This window comes from Lithobates pipiens, unplaced genomic scaffold, assembly GCF_037356315.1.
Source record: "Lithobates pipiens isolate NorthernLeopardFrog02 unplaced genomic scaffold, aLitPip1_a1.2 Scaffold_8, whole genome shotgun sequence".
Taxonomy (NCBI): Eukaryota; Metazoa; Chordata; class Amphibia; order Anura; family Ranidae; genus Lithobates; species Lithobates pipiens.
In genome coordinates this window covers 646329447-646348316 of record NW_027507903.1, presented here as the reverse complement: position 1 = coordinate 646348316, position 18870 = coordinate 646329447, and the positions used below count along the sequence as shown (strand labels likewise).

Below are 18870 nucleotides of genomic sequence, written 5' to 3'. Positions count from 1 at the left end.
CTGAGTTCCTGGGTCTGTACACCTGATGTGCCCATTATGAGGGGTTCCCACCATCCCTGTGCTGAGTTTCTGGGTCTGTACACCTGCTGTGCCCATTATGAGGGGTTCTCGTCATCCCTGTGCTGAGTTCCTGGGTCTGTACACCTGATGTGCCCTTTATGAGGCGTTCCCACCATCCCTGTGCTGAGTTCCTGGGTCTGTACACCTACTGTACCAATTATGAGGGGTTCCCACCATTCCTGTGCTGAGTTCTCAGGTCTGTACACTTGCTGTGCCCATTATGAGGGGTTCCAGCCATCTTTGCCCTGAGTTTTCAGATTTGAACAGCTGCTTTGCCCATTAAGAAGGGTTTTAACCACCCCTGAAATGAGTTCCTGTCTCTGCACACCTGCTGTGCTGTGCACCATATTTGCACATCTCTAGAGTTCCCAGGTCTACATACCTGCTGTGCCCATTATGATGTTTCCCACCTGTTGGATTTTTTATATTTTTTTATATATCATAAATAATGGAACAAGATAAATGGCAGTTGGCTGGCTGGGACCCCTAAAACTCAAAAGTGGTTGGGAACAAAACCAGTAACTACCGTGGAAGACCACATCTTTAGATTCCCCAGGAAATATTAGAAGACAGGTGGGGACTTAGCCCACCAGACTCCACTTAAAACTGAAATACAATTTGCATGTGGACAGATACTATAACAAGTAAACCCAGAACTGAGCACATGAAGCCTTTGTGGCCTCTCCAATATATGTGTAACCCCCCCCCCAATAAACAGCCGACCATTTTCTCACCAAAATTTGTCATTTTATTTCAGTCCAAGATCCCAAAAACAGAAAATAAAATAAAAAAGTGCCATTATGTAACCAGTTCAGCGTCAGGACCCAAAAAGGCGATAAGGCGTTTCCTGTGCCTTCACTGAATGTATATGCGCACACATATATGTATATCTCCCACCGTCTGGACTTGCAGCACACCAGCAGCTCATCAGACCCCCAATAACTGTAGGACGTCCATCGGATATCACCCTCCTCCACACAATGCCACAGACGGCCGCGGCTCGTATACACATATGTGTCTATATACACGTATCTGTGTATGCACCTTTCAGTGCATATAATATATATTTATATATTTATATGTTCCATATTTCCCTTTAATGATAGAACAATCTATATAATATAAATCTCATTAAGGTCAGTGGGGGAGGGGTAGGGGGGTTCTCGGTAATGAAACATCCACATATAAAGCCCAAAATAACTCTGTATCTTTTTCGGGCTCCAAGGACACCATCTTCAGATGAAGAGCTTTTCCAAAAAATGAGGATTTGTATACTCCCCTCTGTAGTGGGATAAGGGTTCAACACGATGCAAATTTCCTTTTATTCCAAAAGCTGGTACACTATATGGCCAATCACTTGTAGAGCCCTAACTATGACTCCTATACGAGCATGTTGGGTTTTCCATTCCATTGGACGTTAATATGGAATTGACTTCCTATTTGCAGCTATAACAGCTTCCACTCTTCTGAAAAGGCTTTCCATAAGATTTTGGAGTATGTGTGTGGGGATTATTGCCCATTTAAAGTGGTTGTAAACCCTAGCAAAAAAAAAAAAAACCTGCAAGACAAAGGCATGATGGGTTCGAAGCCCCCGCAACGGTCCTTGTTCACAGGTCCGGCTGGTGACATCGCTCCCGGAGTTACTTATGGGTATCGCGGGCTCCGGTGCTGTGATTGGCTAGAGCCGCAATGTCACTCCCACACTAACTGCACAGTCTAACTGAAGCAACGGCACGTACGCGCCATTGCTTCAGTTTGCATGTGCTGATGACATCAGCACATGCAAATACAGGGGATATATCCTAAACCATCTTTTCTAGGTTTAAGAGGTATCCAGGGTAGCTACAGGTAAGCGTTATATACAAAAAGTGTGTTGTAAGTGTTTACAACCACTTTAAGTAACCATGTGGGCCTTTATGGGGGTGTAACCATGAACACAACCCATGTAACATTCCAAAGACTTCTAAATCAATGGGCAGCACAGGTAGAGTACCTGGTAGTGTACCCAGGTAGAGTACCCAGAATGTGATGAATCTCCAAACATATATGTGGCCAAAGTAATGTTGCTTTACACAGGCAGGCCAAGGATAGGATCATGAGATAGAACAAATATACACCACATGGCCAAACATTTGTGGATTCCTGACCATCACACCTATATAAAATTGTTGGATATCTTATTCCAAAATCATGGTCATTAATTTGGAGTTGCCCCACCTTTCCAGCTATAAGAACTTCTATGCTTCTAGGAAGGCTTTTTACAAGATTTTGGCGTGTGTCTGGAAAAAATTGTGCCCATTTGTGAGGTCAGGTACTGATTTTGAATGGGAAGACCTGGCTCACAGTCAGCTGGGTCCACACTTCTGGGAAGGCATTCCACAAAATTTTGGAGTGTGTCTGGGGGAATTTGTGTCCTATCAGCCAAAAAAATTGTGAGGTAATGTACTAATGTTGGATGAGAAGACTTGGCTCACCATTGCGGCTCCAATTAATTCCAAAGCTGTTCAGTAGTGTTGAGGTCCTGGTACTGTGTGGGAAGCTCAAGTTCCTCCACACCAAACTCCTCATACCATGTCTTTATGGAAATGGGACCATACTTCTGAGAATGCTTTCCACAAACAAAAATTTGGAGTGTGTATGTTGAAAATTTGTGTCCTATCAGCCAAGGTTGTGTACTAATATTGGATGAGAAGACTTAGCTCACCATTGGGATACCAATTCATCCCAAAGGTGTTCAGTAGGGTTGAGGTCAAGGCTCTCTGCAGAACACTTGAGCTCCTCCACACCAAACTGGTCAAACATGTCTTTATGGAGATGTTGGATGAGAAGACTTGGCTCACCATTGGAGGTCCAATTCAACCCAAAGGTGTTCAGAAGGGTTAAGGTCAAGGCTCTGTACAGAACACTCGAGTTCCTCCACACCAAACTGGTCAAACCATTCCTTTTTGGAGATGTTGAATGAAAAGACCTGGCTCTCCATTTAGGTTTAAATTCATCCCAAAGGTGTTCAGAAGAGTTGAGGTGAAGGCTCTGTGTAGGACACTTGAGTTTCTTCACACCAAACTCATCATACCTAATCTTCATGGAGCTGGGTGAACACTTCTGGGAAAGCTTTCCACAAAATTTTGGAGTGTGTCTGTGTTAATTTGTGTCCTATCAGTCAAAGTTGTGTACTAATGTTGGGTGAGAAGACTTGGCTCACTATTGGGATCCCAATTCATCCTAAAGGTGTTCAGTAGGGTTGAGGTTAAGGCTTAGTGCAGAACACTTGAGTTCCTCCACACCAAACTGGTCAAATGTGTCTTTATGGAGATACTGGATGAGAAGAACTGGCTCACTATTGGGGTTCCAAATCATTTCAAAGGTGTTCAGTAGGGTTTAGGTCAAGGCTCTGTGCAGTACACTCGAGTTCCTCCAAACCAAACTCACTGAAGCCATGTCTTTATGGAGCTGACTTTGTGCAGTCATGCTGGAAGAAAAAGGGCTTCCCCCAAGTGTTACTACAAGGTTGGAAGTGCACAATTGTCTAAAAAGCACCCTTCATTGGAAACACGTGAACTCTGATATTTGGATTGGGTTGGATCTACTGTACATACTTTTGACCACATAGTGTATATTGGTTTCCAGTCCCATGGGGACTGCTGATCAGGATATATATATATATATATACAAGCCAGCAAAATTTGGCAATTGTTTCCTTCCGTTTTTATTTTAGCGGATCTCACTGACTTTTTTATTCATTTTTTTATGTTTTTTCCATCCAATTTATGAGATGCGAGAAAGCAATATACTGTGGAAGAAACTAAAGAAAAAAAGATTGGCACTTTGAGAACTATCTTTGAGTAGCCGCCTACATTGACTACGGTGGTGAAAAATTAATCAAACCTCTTTTTTTTTAATAGTTGAAATCCATTAAGAAAATGGATTTTGTCATAGTAATAATATGGCAAGGAAAAACATTGAAATGTCGGGGGAACCAGAAATAGCTTCAGCTTTTTATAAAGAAGTGGAGGATAGGTCCAATAAAAAAAGGCATGCGTGTAATACTGTTATCCCATCAGAGGGGAGACACCGACCCTCGTCAATAGGTATTATCTGTAAAAAAAAAAAGATAAAAACAAAACAAAAACGTAGATCCTGTGATTGGTTGACCCTGTGCCCTATTAAATAATGCGGTCTCCCTGTTTGGGACCAATCGTTCCTGTCTAATCTTCTTGTAAACATCGAAGCCTGCTGCCAATGATTCCCGTAAACTCCCGTCTCCTTGTGATCTGATCCCGATGTCCGTGCCGGGATAGCTGGTTTCCATGTGCTTCTGATTGCTAGCCCCTGTGGGATGGGGGCTCAGCCAGGTTCTGTGAAGGAAGAGCTGGAAAAAGAGGGGGGGGGAGAGAGAGAAAGAGGAGGACTATAGGTAATGAGAAGAAGAACAGAAGTGGGTGCAGGTAAAGGGTTGTTGTTCTTTTCTTTTTGCGAGGGAGAGGGGTACACATAAAGAATGAAGGGCTTGCTCGGGGTTAATCGAGAGTGAGAAGAAGCAAGAGTACGTGATGGCAATGGTCGTAATATACGAAACGTAATATAGGAAAATAGAGAGCAAAGATCCGTCGTATAAGACACTCCCTCACTATTATTTTGGCACACTTACAGTTCCCTTCCCCCCTTTGATCTACCCAGAGGGGTCATGGGGACTATGGCAGTGGAGAGGCGATACACCTATTACCATTTGAGCACCCCCTTTGAGATAGGAGCAGGCCCACCTTGCCGAAGAGGTGGAAGGGGATCATTGGCACTGTGTTTTGTATTTTTTAAGGGGGAGGGGCTTAATTTTGGCCTCTCATGCATTCACCCCCTCCCCTGTACATTCACCCCCTGCCCCCTTTCTCCATTGCAGGGGATAGCTCTTATGTTCCCCTCTTCTGGTGACGGCAATTTTTTTCAGCTGTTGGAGAGCATTTGAGTCCTTGAAGGTTCAGTGCATTGAACGCACCAGACACAGGCTATCTGTGTGAGGCCCGCGCCTGGCGTAACATCCCCCATCCATTGGATATTGTCCGTGAATAAAAATAAAGCAGGTGTACAAGTTGAGTCAGTTGGAGGCTTCGGCCTAGTCACATAGGCCTCTTTTCCTCCTTTAGCAACTCTCCCCCCAACAGGGGGGTATAATTTATTGGATCAAAATTTCATATCTTTCCCTACATCCCATTAAATAACTGCCCCATCGTATTTTTTTTTTCGACCCTGTTTCCCCCATGACATAGGCAGAAGTTGAAGTCCAGGTGTCACAGTCCTGAATGTTGATCTTGGGAGCAGTTTCTAAAGCCTGAGGAGGAGAAGGGGCATGGGGAGACTGGGTAGTTCCTTTCTGGCCCCCTCATAATAAACAAGTTATTTCATCTACCCCCATCCCCTGCCATAAGGCAAAATCCAGCTCAGGCTTGATAGGCCCAGATAGCCAATGTTGCTGTTTGCGAGAGGAAGGGGTAGACGGGGCAATGTATGGGTAGAGGGAGAGATGCCTGGTACCACTATACCCTTGTGGTTGAATGCGGGTGGGGCAGGGTATTGTTGTGAGCAGTGGTGGGGAATGTATTAAAGGGATGTAAAGAGGGTAGGCCCGAGATGGTGCTTGGAGCCATGACAGAGCCAGGAGGTGGAGGTGGTGGTGGAAGTGGAGCGTCCTCAGGGGCCCTTCTTAATGCGAGTGTATAATCGGGAGGGCAAGCTGGGCGCAGTATATCATGTGGCCTTAGAGGTTCAAGATCAGGAGCTCCTCCAGCCCTCTTGATCTGAAGGGACATCAGTTCTTCTTCCGGTCCATGATGTGCCAGGTCATTGCCGGGAGCTCCTCCTCGCCCGGGACTGTGTCGCCTTTGTCGGAGTTCATGACGCCGATCTCTCTTGTAATAAAGAGCAGCAAAGGCCAGGATGTTGAGGAAGAGGAGAGAAGCTCCAACGGCTACGGTCACACTCAACTCAGTTGAATAGTCACGGGTGTCCCCAGGGAAAGGGGGGTATCGAGGTCGTTCCACCGGTCCACCAGTCGAATCATAGTCTTCAGGTGGAAGTGTGGCATGCGGTCGCCGGGTGGTACTGCCACCGGTTATCCTGGTACCAGTTGGCCAGCGGGTGCTGTAGGGGGGTAATTTCGTGGTGGTTGAAGGATGCTGAACCGTGTTCAGGTTGTGAAGATGAGGGACTAATTCCAACCAGAAGGCAACCTTATTGGCACGGTAATTGTCCCGCACCCGAGGCTTTAGGCCAATGTGTAGGTACTGCTTCTCTTTAGGATTAAACTTTGTCCATACCACCTCCTCAAAGCGGTTGGGTTTTGTGTGGATGAACTTGGTGTCCTGAGGGACCGGATGGTTGGGATCCCTAAAAATAAAGAGAAGACAAGAGATGAGAAAGACAGTTTTGGATCATATCACACAAGAGGACAAACATTACAAATTTATTTATTGGTTTTAAAGGATACAGAATGTCAAAACGTTAATCTTTTTGGTTTTGGATGGCTTGTGGGAGGATTAGAACCCACGTCAGGTTTTTATTGATGTCTGTGACTCCACAGTTGAAATTCACAATCTTTGTTTGTCCTGGTGAATATTGTCACAGAGGCAGAAGGTGGTGGGAATTCCAAAACTTTATAGTTCATTCCAGAACAGGAAGGGAAGGTAAATCTTCCAATGGAGACACCCGTTCTAGTGACCACTCTCTCAAAGAGGAACTTCCCTCAACTGCAAGGAATTATTCTCACTTCCTATGTCATCTCCAGGACATGAAGTGCACTGCAGAGACATTTCCCTAACCGGGGACAGACAAAAAAAAGCCTATCCAAAACTAAAGACTAGTGATGGCCGAACGGTTCGCCCGGCGGTCGTTTCGCGGCGAATTTCCGACATTCGCGGTCCGCACGTTCGAACGCCTTTTTCCGTCGTTCGCCGCGGCGGACTTACGTGTTTAATGTATACAAGAACTTTAACCTTTGGTGACACGTTTATCATGTGATACAGGACAGCCAATTGAGACATGACAGCACATGGACACTTGTACATTCCCCCTAACCTATAAATACACCCGATCCGGTGGCCATTTTACATTCTTTCTTCTGTTAAGATAGGGACAGGTTCCTGTGTGGAGTAGGGAGAGATAAACCACTAGCTATTTGGTACACAAAAGTTCTTTTCAGGACTGGTATAGGTGTTAGGTGTTGATAGGTTTGCTGTGCTGCTGATTCTTGCAGCAGCCTGAGTGTCTTTTGTTAGTTTAGAGAAAGGGAAAGGACGGTGTATGCTACAGGGACAGCCAGATTAGTCTTTCATCATCATCATCATCATCATCATCATTAGCTGTTACTATCAAGGTCCACAAAAGAGCTGTTCCAGTAACCACTAATCGTTCTCTTTTTTTGCCAATTTGTATAGGGACAGGAAGGAAGCAGTGTTGTCAGGCAGTGAGGGTAATTTTAAAGACTTGCTGTTATTATTAGTTCCACAAAGGTTCTTTTCAGGACTGGTATCAGTGGTACAGTAATAGGCTTGTACATGTATAATATTCTTTCTTCCAAATATAGAAAGGATATTATACTTGACTGCTGCCCTTCTGCTGCAGTCTGCTAAACATTCACAACTCACTTGTTCCACAAAAGTTCTTATAAGGACTGGTAACTTGGTATAGGGTGCTACGGTACATAGGCTTGAGTGCGGTACAGTCTGCTGTTCTGTAAGGACCGCTATCGGTCCACAATAGATAGGGTTGACGTGCACCACTGCTGACCGCTGCCCTATACTGCAGCAGTCCTTCAGCGGTATAGGGACTGACGTACAGTCTGCTAATCACTAACACACAACCTGCTTGTTCCACAAAAGTTCTTATAAGGACTGGTAACTTGGTATAGGGTGCTACGGTACATAGGCTTGAGTGCGGTACAGTCTGCTGTTCTGTAAGGACCGCTATCGGTCCACAATAGATAGGGTTGACGTGCACCACTGCTGACCGCTGCCCTATACTGCAGCAGTCCTTCAGCGGTATAGGGACTGACGTACAGTCTGCTAAAAACTAATACACAACCTGCTTGGTCCACAAAAGTTCTTATAAGGACTGGTAACTTGGTATAGGGTGCTACGGTACATAGGCTTGAGTGCGGTACAGTCTGCTGTTCTGTAAGGACCGCTATCGGTCCACAATAGATAGGGTTGACGTGCACCACTGCTGACCGCTCACCTATACTGCAGCAGTCCTTCAGCGGTATAGGGACTGACGTACAGTCTGCTAAACACTAATACACAACCTGCTTGTTCCACAAAAGTTCTTATAAGGACTGGTAACTTGGTATAGGGTGCTACGGTACATAGGCTTGAGTGCGGTACAGTCTGCTGTTCTGTAAGGACCGCTATCGGTCCACAATAGATAGGGTTGACGTGCACCACTGCTGACCGCTCACCTATACTGCAGCAGTCCTTCAGCGGTATAGGGACTGACGTACAGTCTGCTAAAAACTAATACACAACCTGCTTGGTCCACAAAAGTTCTTATAAGGACTGGTAACTTGGTATAGGGTGCTACGGTACATAGGCTTGAGTGCGGTACAGTCTGCTGTTCTGTAAGGACCGCTATCGGTCCACAATAGATAGGGTTGACGTGCACCACTGCTGACCGCTCACCTATACTGCAGCAGTCCTTCAGCGGTATAGGGACTGACGTACAGTCTGCTAAACACTAATACACAACCTGCTTGTTCCACAAAAGTTCTTATAAGGACTGGTAACTTGGTATAGGGTGCTACGGTACATAGGCTTGAGTGCGGTACAGTCTGCTGTTCTGTAAGGACCGCTATCGGTCCACAATAGATAGGGTTGACGTGCACCACTGCTGACCGCTCACCTATACTGCAGCAGTCCTTCAGCGGTATAGGGACTGACGTACAGTCTGCTAATCACTAACACACAACCTGCTTGTTCCACAAAAGTTCTTATAAGGACTGGTAACTTGGTATAGGGTGCTACGGTACATAGGCTTGAGTGCGGTACAGTCTGCTGTTCTGTAAGGACCGCTATCGGTCCACAATAGATAGGGTTGACGTGCACCACTGCTGACCGCTCACCTATACTGCAGCAGTCCTTCAGCGGTATAGGGACTGACGTACAGTCTGCTAAACACTAATACACAACCTGCTTGTTCCACAAAAGTTCTTATAAGGACTGGTAACTTGGTATAGGGTGCTACGGTACATAGGCTTGAGTGCGGTACAGTCTGCTGTTCTGTAAGGACCGCTATCGGTCCACAATAGATAGGGTTGACGTGCACCACTGCTGACCGCTCACCTATACTGCAGCAGTCCTTCAGCGGTATAGGGACTGACGTACAGTCTGCTAATCACTAACACACAACCTGCTTGTTCCACAAAAGTTCTTATAAGGACTGGTAACTTGGTATAGGGTGCTACGGTACATAGGCTTGAGTGCGGTACAGTCTGCTGTTCTGTAAGGACCGCTATCGGTCCACAATAGATAGGGTTGACGTGCACCACTGCTGACCGCTCACCTATACTGCAGCAGTCCTTCAGCGGTATAGGGACTGACGTACAGTCTGCTAAACACTAATACACAACCTGCTTGTTCCACAAAAGTTCTTATAAGGACTGGTAACTTGGTATAGGGTGCTACGGTACATAGGCTTGAGTGCGGTACAGTCTGCTGTTCTGTAAGGACCGCTATCGGTCCACAATAGATAGGGTTGACGTGCACCACTGCTGACCGCTGCCCTATACTGCAGCAGTCCTTCAGCGGTATAGGGACTGACGTACAGTCTGCTAAACACTAATACACAACCTGCTTGGTCCACAAAAGTTCTTATAAGGACTGGTAACTTGGTATAGGGTGCTACGGTACATAGGCTTGAGTGCGGTACAGTCTGCTGTTCTGTAAGGACCGCTATCGGTCCACAATAGATAGGGTTGACGTGCACCACTGCTGACCGCTCACCTATACTGCAGCAGTCCTTCAGCGGTATAGGGACTGACGTACAGTCTGCTAATCACTAACACACAACCTGCTTGTTCCACAAAAGTTCTTATAAGGACTGGTAACTTGGTATAGGGTGCTACGGTACATAGGCTTGAGTGCGGTACAGTCTGCTGTTCTGTAAGGACCGCTATCGGTCCACAATAGATAGGGTTGACGTGCACCACTGCTGACCGCTGCCCTATACTGCAGCAGTCCTTCAGCGGTATAGGGACTGACGTACAGTCTGCTAAACACTAATACACAACCTGCTTGGTCCACAAAAGTTCTTATAAGGACTGGTAACTTGGTATAGGGTGCTACGGTACATAGGCTTGAGTGCGGTACAGTCTGCTGTTCTGTAAGGACCGCTATCGGTCCACAATAGATAGGGTTGACGTGCACCACTGCTGACCGCTGCCCTATACTGCAGCAGTCCTTCAGCGGTATAGGGACTGACGTACAGTCTGCTAAACACTAATACACAACCTGCTTGGTCCACAAAAGTTCTTATAAGGACTGGTAACTTGGTATAGGGTGCTACGGTACATAGGCTTGAGTGCGGTACAGTCTGCTGTTCTGTAAGGACCGCTATCGGTCCACAATAGATAGGGTTGACGTGCACCACTGCTGACCGCTGCCCTATACTGCAGCAGTCCTTCAGCGGTATAGGGACTGACGTACAGTCTGCTAAACACTAATACACAACCTGCTTGGTCCACAAAAGTTCTTATAAGGACTGGTAACTTGGTATAGGGTGCTACGGTACATAGGCTTGAGTGCGGTACAGTCTGCTGTTCTGTAAGGACCGCTATAGGTCCACAATAGATAGGGTTGACGTGCACCACTGCTGACCGCTCACCTATACTGCAGCAGTCCTTCAGCGGTATAGGGACTAAGAGTTTTGTCACAGGGTCATTTAAAAAATGACATGCAGAGGAAGAGGCAGGCCCTTCCGCAGGGGTGGTAGGGGTAGGGCAGGAGCAACAGGCTTGAGCCAAAGTGGGAAGTTGCAGAAGGTGCGTTCAATTACTTTAAAGGATGCACCAGACTTGGTTGAGTGGCTCGCTCAGCCTTACTCTTCTGCACCCTCCTCATCCTCTCGATCTGCACCCTCTTCTTCACTCTCTGCTATGTGCACCCCCAAAGACACTACCACCAACAACACGACCACCACCACCACCACCACATACCTTCCGCTTGAGTCACTGGAATTATTTTCCGATCCATATCAAGAGGACATTTCTGATGCGCAGCCACTCTTGGTATTGGATCAGGAAGAGGAGGTAGCAACAAGCGCTACTCAGCAGTCTGACGCCAGTACCCAGATCAGCCCAAGGAGGAGGTTGGTCCCCGGTGTTGCTGCCTACTCCGAGATCTCTACTTATAGCGGTGGGGAAGGTGACGTTGATGATGACGTGTCTAGTGATGTCACGTGGGTGCCCACAAGAGAGGAAGAGGAGGGGAGTTCAGAGGGAGATATGGACCAGCAGATAGGGAGGAGAAGCAGCAATGACTTACATTGCACAGCAGGGACAAAGCAGACTGCAAATGTATCAGGAGCGAGTCATCGACCATGTACGGTCACATCTGGCGCTCCCAGGACACCGGCACATGGCTCCGCAGTGTGGGCTTTTTTTAACGTGTCCGCTGCTGACAATAGCGTTGCCATCTGCAATCTTTGCAGTCAACGCGTTAGTCGCGGTAAGCCCAATACTCACCTAGGGACGACCGCCTTAAGAAGGCACATGAGCAGCCATCACCGAGCCCAGTGGGAGCAACGGAACACACAAAGCCACACTGCAGGCTCTCACCGTCCAGCCTCGTCTTCTACTTCTCCTTCTCCTCTCTCCTCACAATTGTCCTCCACTCCACCTTCCATCACGCCAAGCTCACATTTTTCTGCAAAAAGGCAGGCTTCCGTGGGCCTAATGTTTGAGCGTAAAAAAATGATGATGCCGGATAACCCTCTTGCCCAACGGTTGGCGGCTGGCTTGTCAGAACTCATAGCCCGCCAACTACTGCCATATAAACTGGTGGACTCGGAGGCCTTTCGCAAATTTGTGGCCATTGGAACACCACAATGGAAGGTCCCAGGAAGGAAGTATTTCTCAGAGAAGGGCATCCCAGAGCTATATGGCCATGTTCAGCGGCAAGTGAATGTATCTCTGGCACACAGTGTCGGTGCCAAGATACATCTGACCACAGACACGTGGTCTAGCAAACACGGGCAGGGAAGGTATATCAGTTTTACTGCCCACTGGGTGAACCTTCTGACGGCCGTCAAGCATGTAACCCGTGGCACCCGTGTAGATTTGGTTTTACCGCCACGGATTGCATGCAGGCCTGACTCTTCTTCTCCTCCTCCTACTCCATCCTCCTCCCTCTCCTCCTCAGCTGCCTCCTCCTTTTCCGCTGCTAGCGTCTCTTCCACTGCACCGCCCAAGCTCCCCAGAACCTATTCCACATGCCAGGTGAGACGTTGCCATGCCGTGCTGCGTCTGTTGTGCCTGGAAGCAAAGAGCCACACTGGCCCGGCACTCCTTTCAGCTTTGCGTTCACAGGCAGATGAGTGGCTAACACCGCTCAATTTGACAGTTGGTAAAGTGGTGTGTGACAACGGTGCCAATCTGCTTAGCGCATTGAAACAGGGCAAAATCACGCACGTGCCGTGCATGGCACACGTCTTAAACTTGGTCGTGCAGCGATTCCTTGTCAAATACCCTGGGGTCCAGGACATCTTGCGGCAGGCAAGGAAAATCTCGGCCCATTTCAGAAGATCTTACACGGCCATGGCTCGCCTTGCTGACATTCAGCGGCGACACCATCTGCCGGTCAGACGTCTTATTTGCGATTGCCCGACGCGATGGAACTCAACCTTCTATATGCTTGATAGGCTGCTCCAGCAGAAACGTGCAGTTAACGTCTACCTGTATGAACTCTGCGAAAGAAACGGTTCTGGGGAGCTGGGTTTTTTTTCACCGCGCCAGTGGCTGCTCATGCGCGACACATGCAGACTTCTGCGGCCATTTGAGGAGATCACCAAACTGGTCAGTCGCAGCCATGGCGCCATCAGTGACATGGTACCTTATGCCTTCTTTCTGGAGCGTGCATTGCGTCGTGTCATTGATCAGGCTGTGGAGGAGCAGGAGCGGGAAGATGAGGAAGTCGCAATGCTGGATGAATTCCCAGGGGGGGCTACTCTATCTGAGACAAGTCAACAACAGGAGTCTGATGAGGAGTCAGAGGAGGATGGTGCCGGGGCGGATGAGCAGGAGCAAGAAGAGCATGCTTTAAACCTTTCTGGGATCCCTGTTGTGCGAGGATGGGGAGAGGAGAATGAAGAGGACGACATTATCCTGGATGATGAGCAGGAGCCAGGCCACCACACCGCTTCCACTTTAGTGCAAATGGGGGCCTTCATGCTCCAGTGTTTTAATAGGGACCCCCGTATAAAAAGCATGAGGGTCAAGGACCAGTACTGGGTGGCAACGTACTTAGACCCCCGGTACAAACACAAAATGGCGGAAATGTTACCGCCGTCGCAGAGGGCTGTCAGAATGCAGCACTTCCAGGCCTTGCTTCGAGAAATGCTGCATTCTGCTTTTGCGTGCGCTGGCAGAGGAGCAATTCCCACTCCCAGAGAAGGATTTGCGGGTACCAATCCAACAGCGCCTGCAAGAAGAGGCCGGTTTGAAGATGTGTTGGTGACTTCGGATATGAGGTCATTCTTTCAGCCGACCCATCGACAGGTGTCATCCGGATCCAGCATCAGGGAACGCCTAGACCGTCAGGTGTCCGACTACATTGGGTTAACGGCCGATGTGGACGCTCTGAGGAGTGATGAACCCCTAGACTACTGGGTGGGCAGGCTTGACCTCTGGCCAGAGCTTGCCCAATTTGCAATCGAACTGTTGGCTTGCCCCTCATCCAGTGTCCTGTCCGAAAGGACGTTCAGCGCAGCAGGGGGGATTGTGACCGATAAGCGTACTCGCCTAGCTCACCACAGTGTTAACTACCTCACATTTCTAAAAATGAATGAGGCATGGATCTCGGAGGAATTCAACACATGTGACCAGTAGACCATGTATATGTCTATAAACTATTTTTTTAATCAAGCACACAGACCTTCTTAATTCATTTGGCTCACTTCCTTGACCCAAAAAAGCACACCGTACTATATGCCCCTACCCTCCTCTTTGAAGAGGTTGAGCGGTGTCATATTTCTACTGGGGCTGCTTATGATATCCCTGTGCTGTGCTGACTTCCTCCTGGGGGTTCTTATTATGAAGGGATCACACTATCCCTGTGCTGTGCTGACTTCCTCCTGGGGGTTCTTATTATGAGGGGATCACACCATCCCTGTGCTGTGCTGACTTCCTCCTGGGGCTGCTTACGGTGCTGCTGTCAGTGCTGTATGTCACGGTGCTGCTGTCAGCGCTGTATGTCACGGTGCTGCTGTCAGCGCTGTATGTCACGGTGCTGCTGTCAGCGCTGTATGTCACGGTGCTGCTGTCAGCGCTGTATGTCACGGTGCTGCTGTCAGCGCTGTATGTCACGGTGCTGCTGTCAGCGCTGTATGTCACGGTGCTGCTGTCAGCGCTGTATGTCACGGTGCTGCTGTCAGCGCTGTATGTCACGGTGCTGCTGTCAGCGCTGTATGTCACGGTGCTGCTGTCAGCGCTGTATGTCACGGTGCTGCTGTCAGTGCTCTGTATTACGGTGCTGCTGTCAGATGCCTCTATCACGGTGCATGTGTCATTCCGGTATGTCACGCTGCTGGTGATCATCTCCTGCACCCTCTTCTTTGCCTACCCTGGTCCCTGACCTTCCCTCTCCTCCATTGCCTTCATTAGCTCCATAGTCCTGAATTGTTAGAACAATTTCCCAAATAAAATAAAAATGCTTGTAGTTATCGATCCCAAATTCACCTCATACATGTATTATGTCATTGTCCAGATGGTGGGACTACGTTTTACCCCCTAATAATTACCACGTGGCCGCAAATTCGACATGAAGGTTTGCAAAGTTCGCCTCCCATTGAAGTCAATGGGGCCCGCGGCGAACGGTCGGTTTCGCGAACGTTTGGGTCCGTTCGCATTTCGCGTTCGCGAAACGTCCCGTCGGAAGTTCGTCCATCACTACTAAAGACCATTTTGGCTTTACATACACTTTAACAACCTTCTCAAAGTATGGATCACACAATGTAAAGCAGCAGCACTAAAAATTTAAAAAATGCTAATTTGTGGGGGTCTAGTACAAGCAGACAGACAACTAATGCGTGTGTTTTCATTGCAATTTTCTGGCCTACTTGTTCCATCAACCCTTGCAGTTAAGTAACTATGTTACTGCATGGACATTTCCTTTGGGGGTGCAACCGTTACCTGTTGGACAGCAAAGTTACTGCCCATGTAACTGCTCAAAGTCTTGTAAATCGGTGGGCAGCACAGCCAGAGTACCGATAGTATGTTGTGCCATCTCTAAACTTATACAGTATTCATGGCCAAAGCTGGGTTAATTTGCACAGCCAGCCAGGAGGGAGGATAATGGGACAGACCAAAATACACTACATGGCCCAATGTTTGTGGACACTTGACCATCAACATCTATATGAGCTTGTTGGACCTTTTCCAAACCTTTGGCCATTAATATATTGTGGCTATAACATTCTCCACTCCTCTAGGAAGGCTTTCCATGAGATTTGTTTATTGTGCCCATTTGTGAGGTCAGGTGCCGATGTTAGAGGAAAAGTTCTGGCCCGGTGTCCCAATTCATCCCAGAAGTGTCCAGTAGGGTTGAGGTCAGGGCTTTGTGCAGGCCACTCAAGTTCCTCCACACCAGACCGTGTCTTTATGGAGCTGGTTTGTGCATTGGGGAACAGACATGCTAGAACACAAAAAGGCCTTCCCCAAGTTGGTACCTGTCAGAATACCTGTGAGAACTTCCAATAGTATTTTCAGAATCCCTGCCAGGACTTCCAATTGTTCCTGCAGAATCTCTGCCAGGACCTCCACTGGAAATTCAGAATTCCTTCCAGGACTTCCAATTGTGCTCTCAAAATTCCTGCCAGCACTAACAATGGTTCTTGCAGAATTCCTAACCAGACCTCCAATGCTTCCTGCAGAATTCTTGCCAGGCTTCCAAAGTTTTTCCAGTAATGACAATTGGCATGACCAGAGGGGTCTGATCTTCGAAGTGGCTAGTGCTGTGTTTTATTGCTAGCTACCTGAGAGCTAAAAAACTATGATACTTACCAGGGGCGGACTGACCATTGGGCCACTCGGGCACTGCCCGAGGGCCCTGAGCCACTAGGGGGCCCCATCAGGGTTGCCAGCCTCAGTAAAACCAGGGACAGTATATAAAAATCTGTGGTTTTTTTTAAATCCGTCTCTGAAATGTCCCTTACCAATATCCTTTTGGTCTAAAAATCACAAGTTTATAGCTGCCCCACCTCTCCAGTACCTTCTCACCCAATAGAAACATTTCTGTGTATACTGTGTGTACATGTATGTTTATACTGTGTGATTGTATACTGTGTGTGTGTATACTGTGTGGCCCCATAATCTTGGATTGCCTGGGGGCCCCATAATCTCCTATTGCCCGGGGCCCCATAATCTCCTATTGCCTGGGGGCCCCATAATCTCCTATTGCCTGGGGGCCCCATAATCTCCTATTGCCTGGGGGCCCCATAATCTCCTATTGCCCGGGGGCCCCATGAGTTGTCAGTCCGCCCCTGATACTTACATACCAGTTGCCTATTTGTTGCAGAATTGGGTAGACTTTGACCACTTTCTTGTTTGCTCTAGGTTGTTGTCTAGACCTCTGCTTGGACCTGACTACTCTCTCCCCTGCTGCCTCCCTTGACCCCTGCCTGGACCTGACAACTCTCTCGACTGCAGCACTGTGAGCAGGTTCTCCATTCCAGCCCCCCCCCTTGCAGCAAAGTAAACCAGGACCACTTGACTCCGGGACCATCTTCACAATCAGAAACTCAGTTGAAGATCAACTGTCTCTTAGATTCCATGCCTTAGGTGAGCCTGTGTCACCTGCCACTAGTGTTACCTAAAATGTTTGTAGCATTGTAATTTTTTGTACCCTTCACTGGAAACACCTAAACTCCATTATTTTGAGGGGCGCTCAACATAGTTCTGGACATGGGTAGTGTAAATTAAAGTTAAGACATGATCTGGTCCCCCAGCTGACAGGGGAAACAAAACTGTTCAAGCATTATAGTTGCCTTACTGTACTCAGTCTGGCTGTAAATGTTTGTTAAGTAACTTTGGTTCACTCACTGGAATCAGTGCAGCTACATTTTACTAGTTAGGTCTGCTTGGTGTGCTCAGCTACTGCCAGCCTTATGCTCCCTCTGTCTCCAGAGAGCTTGAGAAGCTTCTGGTTGATAGGTGTGGAGTTATGCAGATTTTGAAAGTAGATAGAAAGGCACACCCGGTATCCAGTGTATATGAAGAAGGGGGAGTCACTGCTCCCCTGAAACGTGCTGGCTTGATTTTACTTGTTGCTACCTTCAATAAACAGCTTTAAACTCATATACACTGGAGCGCTCCTTTCTATCTACTTTCCAAATCTGCATAACTCCACATCTATCAACCAGAAGCTTCTCAAGCTCAAGGAGAGCTCGGTATACAGTGTATATGAGTTTAAAGCTGTTTATTGAAGGTAGCAACAAGTAAAATCAAGCCAACGCGTTTCAGGGGAGCAGTGACTCCCCCTTCTTCATATACACTGGATACTGGGTGCTCCTTTCTATTTACCTTCCAAGGCTACATGTTGAATCGACCATACCCTGAGGCATCTGCCCAGGCCCCGATTGGGCTCACTACCACCTACTTTTATGTTTGAAAGGGAACTTATCCTTCCCATCCAAATCATCACCTACCTAGAAAACAGTGACTGATCGAGTCAGTCCAGCGCGATCTCCAGCCCTAAAGAGTTATTCATACAGCCCTGGCCAATCCCAGAGAGGCAGGCTCTGAAGGCATGCTGAGAGACTGTATATATTCTTGAAGCACACTGGGTCTTTTCCTGGAGAAAATTAGTCCAGCCTAGATGGCACGCTGCCCTTCCAGGCAATGATGCTATATGTCTGCTGACGAGATGTCTCCGGTGGGCGACCTGAGGGCCTGGGATGCTGGATAGGAGAGCTGACTGACTGGGCTGTCTGCTAAAGATCTGGTCTGGTACCACTGGAGAGAGTCGCTTGGAAGTTGGAAGGAGGCAACCAGCTATGCTTGGGCCTTGTGAGTACAGATGGTTCTGAGAGATCATAGAGACTTTGGGCTGCTGCCACCCCAACCCCCAGGTATAGAGGGGACACCTTTTGGTGTTCTGAAGAGCTTAATCCATCCATTTCTCTATAAAGGAACCCTGCTCTTGTTAACTACTGATGTTAAAAAGCCTAAGTTATTGTTTTGTTTTTTTTTGCGAGCGTAGACTTTACTATAGCTTGTCCAGAATGAGAATACTAATGCCCTGTACACGTGACCGGGTTTTCCCGTCGGAAAAAACTCTGAAGGTTTTTCCGATGGAATTCTACTGAAACTGTCTTGCATACACACGATCACACCAAAGTCCAGCCGTCAGGAACGCGGTGACGTACAGCAAATACGACGGGACTAGAAAAAGTAAGTTCAACAGCCAGTAGCCAAAAGCTTCCGTCTCGTACTTGCTTCAGACCATGCGTCGTTTTAGTCGGAACAGCATACAGACGAGCGGTTTTCCCCCATAGGAATTGGTTTCGTCAGAAAAAAATTTTCGTCAGAAAAATTTAGAACATGTTCTCTTTCTAGGC

At 47.7% G+C, this 18870-nt stretch overlaps 1 protein-coding gene across 2 annotated transcripts in view; it reads right to left on the bottom strand.

The window, feature by feature from the left end:
- Positions 1-785: 785 nt before the first annotated feature.
- Positions 786-18870, bottom strand: part of LOC143961665 (neuroligin-2-like) — a 367521-nt gene continuing 349436 nt past the window's right edge. For both annotated transcript variants that reach the window (XM_077470985.1, XM_077470986.1), the window contains one exon: positions 786-6438. In XM_077470985.1, the coding sequence (XP_077327111.1) occupies positions 5589-6438 (850 nt within the window). In that variant the 3' untranslated portion in view covers positions 786-5588. The remainder of the gene's footprint in view (positions 6439-18870) is intronic.